The sequence below is a fragment of the Mastigoproctus giganteus genome, chromosome 1 (genome assembly GCF_048544385.1).
Source record: "Mastigoproctus giganteus isolate SK-2022 chromosome 1, ASM4854438v1, whole genome shotgun sequence".
In the NCBI taxonomy this organism is placed as follows: Eukaryota; Metazoa; Arthropoda; class Arachnida; order Uropygi; family Thelyphonidae; genus Mastigoproctus; species Mastigoproctus giganteus.
Window position 1 is genome coordinate 140,304,304 of NC_143575.1, and position 12,953 is coordinate 140,317,256.

Consider the following 12,953-nt stretch of genomic DNA (forward strand, 5'->3'; position numbering starts at 1 on the left):
ATCAAACAGACTTCAGAATATTATCTTCTGAGAGTTCAATCAATTTCATCTGTAATTTCATCAGGTGCTTTGGAGACATCAGGTGTAGTTGAAAAGCTAGTTTCAGTGTGAGATCATATTTCTCAAAATGAGCAAACTTTTCATTGTATTCTTCAATCAGAGAGTTTGGAAAATAGTGCTTTTACACATGCACACTTTTTGCTTTCTGCTATTGCATCATACTAAACAAAGTAATTGACAGGTCTGTCTGAAAGACGCTTTTATATATACAGACAGTGCAATAAGGATGGATACATTAACTTTTACGAACTCTAATTTTTTACTACCTTTAAATTTTCCTATATAAAAAAATTATATATTTGAAGTATCAATGCGCGAGACATAATATGATAAGGGTTTAAATTAACTATATAATATCGGCATAGATACACCATAGTTTACCCATAATTTAAACTACATACATAGTGTGAGGCATAGTTTTTTAATTGTAAAAAATTATTTAAGAATTAGGTTTCAATGTGCAATTTTAGCTGCAACAAATAATACTGTTAAGTCACTGAATGAAAAAATGTTATCCAAAATTATTCCAGGAGAATTTAAAATAGTTTATTCATCAGACCAAATTATGCCAGATAGTTGCAATGCTAAAAAATACAATTCTGTAACAATACAGAGTTGTATAAAGAATACAACTTAGAAATACATTATTCTCTGGAGCCTTCAGGTTTACCTCTGCATAAATTACTATTAAAGGTTAATGCAATTGTTATGGTTTTAAGAAAATTAGATATAAAAAACGGAATTTGCAGTGGTACAAGACTACATGTGGTGGAAATAAGGAAGAAATGTTTGGTTAGTGAACACATCACAGGTGACAGAGCTGGATCAAAAGCATATATTCCACGGATTGATATGTATTCAACGAAGGGGAATATAACTTTGTTTTTCAACAAACAGTTTCCTGTGAAATTGGCTTTTAATATGAAAATAAACAAAAGTCAGGGTCAAACATTATCTAAGGTTGATGTTGACTTAACATCACCATGTTTTTCGCATGGACAATTGTATGTTGCTTTAAGTAGAGTGAAGGCAGCTAAAAATCTCTTTGTATTACCAGAAAAAGAATCAAAAAACAAAAAAACAAACAAATTGGACAATCAATGTTGTTTATAATAAAATATATAAATGATGGTTTTGTTATTAATTTGTTTTTAGATAATAAAATAATATAATATAATTTTTGTACATCTTTTGAACCAGTCTTTGCCCACACAACTATCCCTTTGCACATAGCAGTAACTTTCCCTTCATGCCACACACCTCCAAAATAAAAAAAATTTAAAAAAAAATAATTGAAACAAATAAAATATTAAAGGGGGTGTGGGAGGTTCCCCCACTAAAAAAATTAAAATATGAAATCGTATAATTCAGGTTCATGTGATGTGAAGCAACCTTCTGACTTGTTATTTAAAGTTATTCTTTTTAATGTATTTATAATATGTCCAGTGTGCACTACTACGTGGATAAGAAGATTCACAGTTCCTTGTGTTGATCATCTGAATCACATTTTAGTCTGAGAGCTGCATTAGAAGAATGCAGCTCAGAAGAAAAAAAACAATGGTTGCTTATCAACTTAACAATTCATCTACATCTGGATATTTGATGTACCATCAAGAATTAGCTAAGCTTATTCTGGCATTATCATTTCCATTAGATGTCTTTTTACAGATGGAACAAATTCAGTGTAAAACAATTCTCTATTTACCTTGGGGCCTTTGTAAAGATGAAGAAGTGAGTAGTTTTTGAAAGCTTATGGGATTATTTTGATTTTCCTGTCAACAATAAATGTAAAGCCACAAATTATAATTATGTATATTGCAAAGAAATATAATTTGTGGCTTCTGGTGGAATTCACAAAATGAATGTGGTTTTGCAGGCCGCAAAATCGCCCATTCTTTGCTTATTTTATAACCTGCTGGATCTTCATTTTTATGGACTAGTTTCCTTTGATAAACCTCTCTAAAATGAGAAACTATCAAACAGCAGTGAAAATCTGTTCAGGACTCACACATCCAATTCAATTACCTTTTGAATAAATTTACACTAAAAAGGTTTTATGGGGCAATATTACTAGAAATATTTCCACTGCTTATGGAGAAATACCTTATTCAATAAATTTAATTTAATTTGTTTTTTAAATTTGCTTAACCACTCATCAATAGCCTACAAATTGTCACTTTTGAAATTTGTGAATAAAAAGATTTTGTACTAACACATAAAACAAAATTACCCAAGACATTAGCGCAACTGCTCTTGAAGGAACCAGGTATAAGGTGTATAAGGCAATTTCCACAATAGGATATTCACCGAGGGCCTACTCCCCAACCTTTTTTTGTCACTATTTATCCAACAGTGATATTATTATTTTTACTTTAACAATCCCCAGGCATAACCCAAACTTGTATCCACAGGAGTGTTTGTTAACAGGCTGACTTGCATGTGGTGCAAGCTGAAATTTTCTGAATAACTCAGAGGGAAACCCTACTCCTTCTACCTGAGATCAGCTAATTCAAGCCTTTCAATCAAAGAGTACTTTAGAAATTCCTCCAGTCATCAATACCATTTGAACCCAGATCTTTCCAAACAAATGAGAGTAGTGAAACCACTATACTGTCAATGGAGAAGAATATCCAATATTGCCAAAAAAATGTCTTATTGAATTCAGCTGCAATTTCATTACAGCTTCTCCTGAATTAAGACACTTTTAAAATATCACAATTCTCTGAGTCAGTGAGTGAGAGAGAGAGAGTTCTGTACTATAAATGAGTAATGAAACCCACAACAAAACTGATGACAGCAATGAATTCAACTACTAATAACTCGCTCTTCTGCTCAAGTGATTTAGAAGAATTATTAACAACTGCAGACAAAAAAGTCAACAGTCTTTTTACATTGCTGACTATCTAGAATTTTCTTAGCTTGCAACGGTTACCTTCTATTGTTAAAAGAAATTTCCCAGAGCTGAAGCTTTTTTTGATTGAGCATGAGAAAATATTTATTCCACTGTGCAGTAGTAGTGTCAAAATCAGCCAAAATAAAAAAATCACAAAACAATTCCCTCTAAATGCTTGTCCAGTTCCTCCTTAAATTTATTTAACCTATCAACTTCCACAATGACAGATGGAAGTTTGTTCCGGCAATTAACCACCCACTGGCTAAAGGCAAATTTCCACACATCTATTCTACATCTGTCCTTCCTCAATTTGAATTTATGTCCCCTTAGTTTCGTAATCTGAACAAGTGGAAGAATCCCATCAGAATTCAGCATGCTCAACCAATTCAAGGCCTTATACACCTCAATCATACACCTCACAGGTGCCTAGTCTCCAGCTGCTGCAATTTGCAGAACTTAAGCCTCTCTTTTACAAACTCTAATTTTTTTCATTCCCTTCACCAATCTTGTTCCCTTCTCTGTACAAGCTCAAGCAAATCTACATCCTTCTTAAAATGAGGCCTCCAGACGTGTGTACAGTACTCAAGGTGTGGCCTCACCATTGCCTTATACAGAGGGACAATCACCTCCTTTTCCCTGCTAGCAAAATTCCTGTATATCATTGACAAAACCCCATGACCTGCCCTGGCAGCCTGTCTGCATTCCTCAGAAAACTTCATATCTGACTGCACAATTACTTCCAGGCCTATTTCATTTTCTACCACATTAAGTGTAGTACCACATAGTTGGTACATTTCTCTGGGGTCACTTCTACCCATATGCAGTATTTTGCATTTGTCAATGTTAAACTTCAGTTGCCACTTCTCAGCCCATCTGCCCAAATTTTCTAGATCCTGTTGCAGTAGCACACTGTCATTAACAACCCTACCAACCTTTGTATCATCTGCAAACTTTGACACTAAGCCTGAGATATACCTTCATCAATACCATTGATATATATACAAAACAACAGTGGACCCAACACCGAACCCTGTGGAACTCCACTAATAACATTAGTCCACGAAGAGCAGCACCCAGTGATTACCACCATCCATTGTCCAACTTACCCTTAATACCATTCTGCTCCAATTTGTAAAGTAGTCTTCCATGCGCAACAGTGTCAAAAGCTTTCCTGAAATCTAAGAAATCCAGATTTCTCAGACAAGACTTTCCCTTAACAAACCCATGCTGTGTCTGAATTATTGCTGCAGTCTTGTCTAGATGATCCTGCAAAGCATCTTTAACCAGTGACTCCATTATTTTACCTGGAACAGAAGTTAAATTAACTGGTCTGTAATTACTCGTGTCACCCTTCGATCCCCCCTCCGTGAATTGGGGATACTTTTGCACATCTCCAGTCCGTGGAGACCTCCCCTGGATCTAAGGATGCTCTAACAATTATGGCTAAGGGTTTGCTTACTTCCTTTGCCACCTCCTTTAATATGGAGAGGGGAGAGGGCGCTGTCCAATTACTGGTCAGACGCACAGTTTTGGTGCTCCCCTATTTGTCGTGATTTGAGTAGTTTAAAGTGTCACATTTTGCTCTACTTTGTGTCCGTCAAGTTCCTCTTCTCAAGATGTGTCCACAGACATCAACTTCGTGAAGATCGGCCAAGGTAAACGATAATTATGGTCACTTTTCATTAGCATTGATCTCGCTGGGCTAGAACATGGCAACTTCGCATTGTATATTAAGTTGAACTTTGTTAAAGCTATCGGTACCGCAAATATCGCTTAAATGATGATATCAACTATCGGGAATTGCAAATGAACAGCTTTATAGCCACATATGTTTTTGCATGATGAATATCAGATATTTTACTGGTTTTCTGTCTAATTTTAATTTGGTGCCTGATAAACAAAGACAGTTGTACACCACACGGTCGAGCCCTGATTGGTCGGACCTTGTCTGAGTGACCGTTAGTGTGAGTTACTTGCTACAAGACATCTATATCCAAAACATTCTATATCCAAAACATTAATAAAAGTCAGGTAATTTCACTACATCATGATATTGAGAATATATATAATTATGTGCACAGTGCTGACCTCCCAGAACGAATAATAAACTAAGCACAACATCCAGGTATTTTGCTGATTAGGGTTGAATCTTCCCCCCTCCCACCCGGCAAGCTTAGGTCAACAAGCATAAAACAGAATCTGCACTAAGCATTACACTCCTGCAGCTAAGCAATTCAGTAGCTGCCGTTCAGAACTCTTCATCCGGGGAAAATATGGAACCGATAAACCGAAACAATCCTGATAATCCGGACCTGGCCGTAAAATCGAAAAATCCAAGTACGCCTCTGAAAAAGGCTATAAATAACGATGACCCAATACTTATAGAGAATAACGAAGATTTGGACAGTACTCTAACACAGCATCTACAGCGAAGAGAAAGGGCAAGCAATCCACAACTCCCAGATCGGAGATGAAAACCCGCTCCAAAAGCGAGAACAAAGACAAAACGGAGCAGGCTATCTCCCAACAAGAAAATGTGACAGAAAAAGGGCAGGAAAAACAAGAAACCCCACTGGACCCCAGACGGCCTGAAGGCACTGCACTGGAGCAGTCTCTTATTCTAAGGACTACCCTAGAAAGCCTATTTAAAGATCAACATAATAGGATTACGACTGCACTCCGGGGGGAAACAGTGGGATTATGGATGAAAATGGAGACAATCCTAGTCCAGACCAACTTGGAAAAAGAGGTTGCCTTGGCCAAACTTCTAGTCTATCAAAACAGTAGGGCAAAGGCAATGCTACAGCGCGTCCCTACCTACTCCCAAGCACTGAGGACCAACCTAAACAAGCCAAATGAAAGTACCATTACAAACCGAACCACAACAGCCCAGAGAAAAACCCTCATACCAAAACAGCACCTAGTTGTACTAAAACCAGCCTCTACAGAAACACACAAGACCAGTGAAGAAGTAAAACAAACAATAGTAGAAAAACTGAAGGTGACTTCAAGCACACTAAGATTAGATCTATTCGGAAAACAAGAAACGTAGGGGGTGTTAATTGAGACTGAAACTGCGGAGGACATAAAAGGTATAATCTGTGGGTGGTTGGTTGGTGGAACAGACTTCCATCCCTTGTGGTGGAGGTTGATAGCCTAAATAAGTTTAAGGCTCAGCTGGACAGGTATTTTGAACGAACAGAGGGGTGAAGTGGAAGTGGGTTTTTTTTTTTTTTTTTGGCTGATGCTGCATAAGCTTGCTTTCTTGCATCAAATGCCTCTACTAATGCTAATGCTAATCACCAACCCCAAAATTTCAACGCTGGGACTTCTAGCAGAGCCTCCTAGACGGAAAGGGCCAAGCATCATTGTATTTGATGTAGATAAAGAGACAACACCAGAAGAATTAACAGAGGAAATATACTGCAAAAACTTGAAGCAGACACTCATGGAGGAAGAATCAGGGCAACACATTATGCCGAAATATAAAACTAAATCCAGAAACGGAAATGCCATAAATTGGATCATAGAGCTCTCAGCAGCGGCCTGGAAATCTTTGAGCCAACAATCAAGAATCTATATAAACTGGGGCAGCCATCGTTTTCGTGAGCATGTGGCTGTTCCCAAATGCTACAGGTGCTGCCGCTTTGGTCACACGACCCACACCTGTAAGCAAACATAGCCTACCTGTGGTCATTGTGCAGACATTGGACATGAATTTGCATTTTGCCCCAGGAAAGCAGAACCTGCAATCTGTGTGAATTGTAAAGAAACGAAGCTGCCATTTGATCACTCACTACAGGATAATATGTGTCCAATCTACATAGAGGCTAAGAGTGCACAACAGAACAGAACCGACTATGAGGAATAACAGGAATCACTATAATCAAACAAAGATTAAATTCGCACAGCACAATGCCCAGAGATCTAAGGCTGTTGCCGCACAAATGGCTAAAAAAGCCATGGAAGAAAATTATGACGTACTAATGCTACAGGAGCCTTACACCTACAACAAAGAAGTAAAAGGCTACCCCCTACATTACAAGATCGTACAAGTTGATGGAGACAACCCGTGGGCTGCCATCGCTGTCCGGAATCCTGACCTCACGGTAACCAAGATCTAAGACCTATGTACAAACTGGGCCGTATGTGCCCATATAGCCTCACCGTTAGGGGAATTTTATGTCACCTCTATATATGCCCGTCCGGGAGAAGATATATTGCCCGTGACAAGATATTTGCAAAATATCCAACTACAAATGCAGAATGCCAAACTCATAGTAGGAATGGACGCCAACTGCAGATCCCCTGCTTGGCACTGTGAAAGACCAGACCGTGGGGGTGCCAGAAATGGTCAGCGCCTGGAGGATTACATCTCCAACAGTAATCTAGCAGTTCTGAATAGACCTAATCAACCATCAACTTTCTCCAGCGCACTATGGGAGGCAAATACAGATGTAACTCTGGCCACTCGGTCGATTGGTGGGCATCTCTCCCCCTGGGTGGTACAAGAACACTGGACTACCTCGGACCACAGAGTCCTAACCTTTGACCTCCACCACTCCCTCGTAGCACAGTATCCACCTAGATTCCTCTCGCCAAGATACGCCATCCAAAAAGCAGACTGGAACTTATTCCAACAAACATTGATGGAAAAAGCCAGGAATTTCGACCCAAAATATCTCAATCCAGACCAACACCAACAAAAAGTAACGCAGCTTATAACTGAAGCAGCAAACATGGCCATCAGGAAGAAGAAGCCCGTTCCCAAAGTGGTCCACTGGTGGTCACCAGAACTCCAGGCAATAAGACAGCGAGTGAATAATGCCCGAAAAAGGTTCCAAAGGGCACGCAGATCTTGGCCCCAAGCAGAGGTTGACATACTCAGACAGCAATACCGGGAGGTCAGGAACCAATATACAGCTCAAATTAAAACAAGAAAGAGACACTCCTGGGAAGACTTTGTATCCACAGTGGGAAATGCAGACCCCTGGGGATTGGCATATAAAATCACAAGTAAATTCCCCAGGGGAGAAGTCGTTGCTGCCACCTTGACACCTCAAGGGACATACACTAGATCCTGGCACTCCTCCATTAATAATATATTGGACCATATCCTCCTACCTTCAACAATTCCACACACGCATGAACAGAGAACTCTCTGCGAGGAGAATGATAAATACTCCACCCAGACAGTGGAGCCCCCTTTCACGATAACAGAACTCAACATAGCTGCAGCCAAAATGCAAAACAGGAAAACTCCCGGCGAAGATCAAATAGAGCCGGAAAAACTAAAAAAGGCAGTGGAAATTATACCGGATACTATATTAAACCTAGCAAATCAATGCCTCACAGAGGGTTTCTTTCCAACTTCGTGGAAGACAGCCCGAGTCAGACTTATCCTGAAAAACCCCACTAAACCCCAGGACTTGCCAGGCTCATACAGGCCTATCGCTCTGCTGTCGACGCTGAGCAAGCTCTTTGAGCGACTCATCTACCACAGAATTGAAAACCGTTACCAGAATGCTCGATTGATGTCAAGAAACCAATTTGGTTTCAGGAGGGGATGCTCCACCACTGATGCCTTCAAGAGAATCATCGATGCAGACAGAAACTGTAACAAGAAATATTTCCTCCTCATCTCAATTGACTTCGCTGGAGCCTTTGACTCCCTCTGGTGGCCCAGTGTTCTAGCCAGGCTCCGACGGGCTGAAATCCCATCAAATCTATTTCGCTGCATGAAATCTTACCTGGAAAACCGAAGAATCACTGTCAGCACTCCCTTTACCTCTGCATCCAGACTGGTTTGCAGGGGCTGCCCCCAGGGATCCGTCCTGGGGCCGCTCCTGTGGAACCTGGTGCTTGATGAGTTTTTAAACCTGGATGTTCCAAATGTCATTACACAGGCATACGCTGATGATCTGATTATGATGCTTCAAGCAGACAGCAGGGCTCAACTGGAGGCCATAGGAAATCATGCCACACAGATGCTACAGGATTGGGCCAAGAGGAATCTTCTAACGATCTCAACCGAAAAAACAAACTCAATACTCCTCAGGGGTCACCTTGACCCTGGTAGACCTCCACTAATCAAAATAAATGGAGCGACCATCAAACTCAAATAGGAACTAAAATACTTAGGAATAACACTAGACCGAAACTTGAACTTCACATCTCATCTCTGTTATCTCAGAACGAAAACAAGAAGGCTCTCGGCCCTGATAACCAAAATCACCAGGAGGGACTGGGGACTAAAGAAGAGGGCCCTTTCTCTTCTATACAAAGCTCTCTTCATCCCTATCCTTTCCTATGGTGCAGGTGCCTGGTATCAGAAAGCAAACACAGCAGTCAACAAGAAAAAGCTGGAGTCGATCCGCCGATCCTTACTATTGACAACAACTAGAGCCTGCTGCACGGTGAGCACCCATGCGCTCCAGGTCCTGGGCTGCTACACCAACATACAAAAGGAAGAACCACAACTTATTTAGGCTACACAACAGATCCACAGAAAAGCAAATCCTCAGAAAATAATAGGTTAACGGAACACCTGCAATCTATCTGGCAAAATAGATGGAGTCTTACCACAAAAGGTCAAGTCACCAAAAAATTTATACCCGATGTCAGCAGGGTATATCCTATTTTTCCGTCTTGGTTTTCCCCTGGCTTGCACACCACCTTCCTTCTTACAGGACACGGCTCCTTCAGAGGAAAACTCCATGAACTGGGAATCTCTGACAACCCGAGCTGTAACTGCGGTCAGGAGGAAACATGGGAACATCTTATCCATGACTGTGACAACTACGAGGACCTCAGATGTCAGCTATATACACGCATCAACTCCTTGCTAAAAAACCGAGAAGAAATAATATTGCAAGAGGAAGATAATTACCGGACTTTCACCATCTTTGCCCGCAAACTCTTTGAAAGACAAAGATCCATGCCACATCATCACTAACTTTTGAAAACACAAACGTAACTACCTGAGATGACTGCGAAACTCTGAAATAGTGACCACCTGAAGTAGATAAAACACATGAACGTAACAAACTGGACCTGACTTCTGGACTTGGACCTCCACTGGATCAATGCAAAGACGAAGATTGAAACTTGGACTCGGACCTTGAAGATTGCATCTTATGATGCCATATAGCGCCCCGGCTCTGTTTAGCCTGCTTTTTACTCCTCTTTCCCTGGCAGGGGGGGTAGGGGACGGCCTGCTGTCTCCTCCCCCTCCTGCCATCCCTCTTTCTCCTCTGGTGGGGCATGGGCATGCCCCACTATTTCAACAGGGGTCATCTTCCCTATAGACCCCTTACTTCCAATTTCCAACTCCCCAGTCTTCCGCCTCCCCTCCCATCTCTTTACAACAGCGCCTGCCCCACACGTCCAAATTTAAAACACCAAAATTCATGCCCGACCTATTAGGAAATATTATTACCTCCAGCGCGTATCCCTTATAGCCCCTCTAAGTTGCGTGTAATGTACCATCTGTGCCCAAAAGAAAAGATTTTTTTTTTTTTTTTTTTTTTTTAAGGTCCTAGCCACTGAAATCTCAGGAAAATAGGTGGTAGGACCTGCCAGAGCAAACTTTAAGGGAACACCTGGCTGGCCTCCACATGGCGGAGTACGTAAACGACAGGTCCCATCTGGGGCTGGCGGCTAACAAGCCAGAGGAACAAGGGGCACAACATATTACACAATACATGATCCACACACTTTTAAACCTCTGGCCTTGACAGCGTACTGTCCTCGATACAAAGAACATACGCGGAGATGGGGTAAATCCCTGGTGCCGTTAGACCCAAAAAATACTCTGTACTCTCTGACCTCTGTATGTATTTTGTAAATACTGTAATTATCTTGTTAATATCATGGTGCTTTTGTTTGATTTGCTGTTTGCTCTCAAAATTGAGAGTAACTGATTTTACTGTGTTTTTGAATCAGCAGTTGTTAATCTTAAGTGTTTATATTGTACATTACTTGTGTAGTTAGCTCATGATTATGTTGAAGAGACAGTTTTTCTCTTCTTGTGTTGTCTGTTTAGCTCTGAGGAGTGGGGTGGACCTCTCCCTGCTCCCTGAGATCCAACCATCTCTTGGCTGTTCTGGATGAATGAGATGGTTTTCCTGTCTAGACTGTTTTACTGTTGGAGTTGCTGGCTGCTTCTCTTGCTGTTTGTGTTTTGATTTAATTTTGTTTTCCTGCGAGGCTGATTATTTGTTGTATTTTTCTTTCCTGCCTGATTGCAGCTGCAATCAGTTGGATTTTTGCTAGTACCATATAGTTCTTGGTCTAGCATTTTTAATTGTAAATTAGTTTTTGGTTCTGAGGGGTGGGATGGACCTCTCCCCACCCTCAGATCCAATTGCTTTTTTGGATGACTGGTTGGAGGCATTGTTCTCCTCCTCCAGTCTTGCTATAATTTTCTTTTCTACTGCCAGTTGCAGTGGAAATGTATAGTTTTAGCTTTTGTTCAGCCCTGCAGGTTGAGTTGTTTTTTAATGCTTACCTATGCATTATTGTTAATACTGCGTGTCTTGTTATTTGAGAGTTTTGTTTTTCGCAGCTTGTGTAGCAGCTTTGCACTTGCTGATTATGTACATATGTATATAGATTAGATTACTTTGTGCAGAGATATTTTCTCTGCATATTCATTAATTATTGTTTAATACTTAACTTATTATTTTGATTTTGATTTGTTATACTTAGATTTAAATTTAGAATTGCTTTTGATTCGGTTAACTAATTTATTTGTACGGTACTTATTAGTTTTGCCTTGGGTGAGTTCTGTTTGTTGGATTATTGTTGCTTGTAATTAATTGTCTCTTTGTGTTTTGTATATATGTTTTTGCGTTTCTTCTGGTTGACTATTTTTGTTAATTTCTTGGTTGACTGGTTTTTCAGCTAAGATTTTAATTACTTATTTTGTAAATATTGTATATTTTACTCTCTGCTTATGCAGTGTAATTTGTTAATTTGCTATGTTTCATATCGGTGACATAAGTATTTATTATTTATCTTAATTTATTCTTTTAAGTGGCTATCTAATAGCCACTTGTACATTACCTATGTTCTTTCCTTGAGACTTTTCTTTCTCCCCTTGTCGGTGCAGGTTGGGCTTCCTTCCCGGCTAGGGGAATCTTTCTTTCAAAATTACAAGCCTTCAGGCTTCAAAATTTTACCTCTTCAAGCTCTCTCGCTTGTTAGATTTTCCAACTAGTGTGTTCCTCTTTCCTATTTCTTCTTTTTCCTGAGAGAGTGTTTTGCTCTCTTTTCTTCTTCTACTTTCTTTTCTCCCACTTTCTCATCCCCATTCCTTATTTATTATAACCGGGATTCCACTTATTGGAATCCCACTTAGTGTAATTTAGATAGTTCCTGGAGCGCCTCCACGTGGCTAGGGATGGGAGTCGGGACACAGGTAGCTTGCTCCCTGCCTTCCGGCTACTAAGACTCCAGGGCCAGCAAACAACAACCATCACAACACACACACTTGCCGGCTATAAATAACCTACAGATGCTACAGCGGATTAGGGGTAACCCTGGAGGCTGCAATCAATACAAGATTGCAGCCTCCCTTGACCTCTGTAACAATAGCACAAAGAAAAATTTTAAAGATTAATTATTGGGGGGGGGGGGATTAAACCAGACTCTAATCCAGATTAGTGGATTTTCAGAATACCATGTGTTCATATTATCATAATTGGCACTGTACTTACCATAAAGTCAATGTTGAACACTTCATAGTTTATAAAATATTCCATTAATGTTTCAAAGCGTCTTCTTTCAACACAAACTTCCTTAAAGTTATCAAATGCTGTCAAAATAATTTGATGACCACCTTTCACAAGACAAATTGCGGCAAGCAACTCAAGCACAAGAGCTTTTGTCCTGATAAAAAAAAAAAAAATTAATTAGTTCATTTTAATTCATATAATTCATTTTAAAATTATGCAGAGTAATTTTTACTACTAAGGAACAATAATATTCTTAAATTAAT

At 39.9% G+C, this 12,953-nt stretch overlaps 1 protein-coding gene across 1 annotated transcript in view; it reads right to left on the minus strand.

The window, feature by feature from the left end:
- Positions 1–12,953, minus strand: part of Frl (formin-like protein) — a 708,708-nt gene that overhangs the window by 488,068 nt on the left and 207,687 nt on the right. The window contains exon 8 of the mRNA XM_090382384.1: positions 12,673–12,844. Coding sequence (XP_090238510.1) covers positions 12,673–12,844 — 172 coding nt within the window. The remainder of the gene's footprint in view (positions 1–12,672; positions 12,845–12,953) is intronic.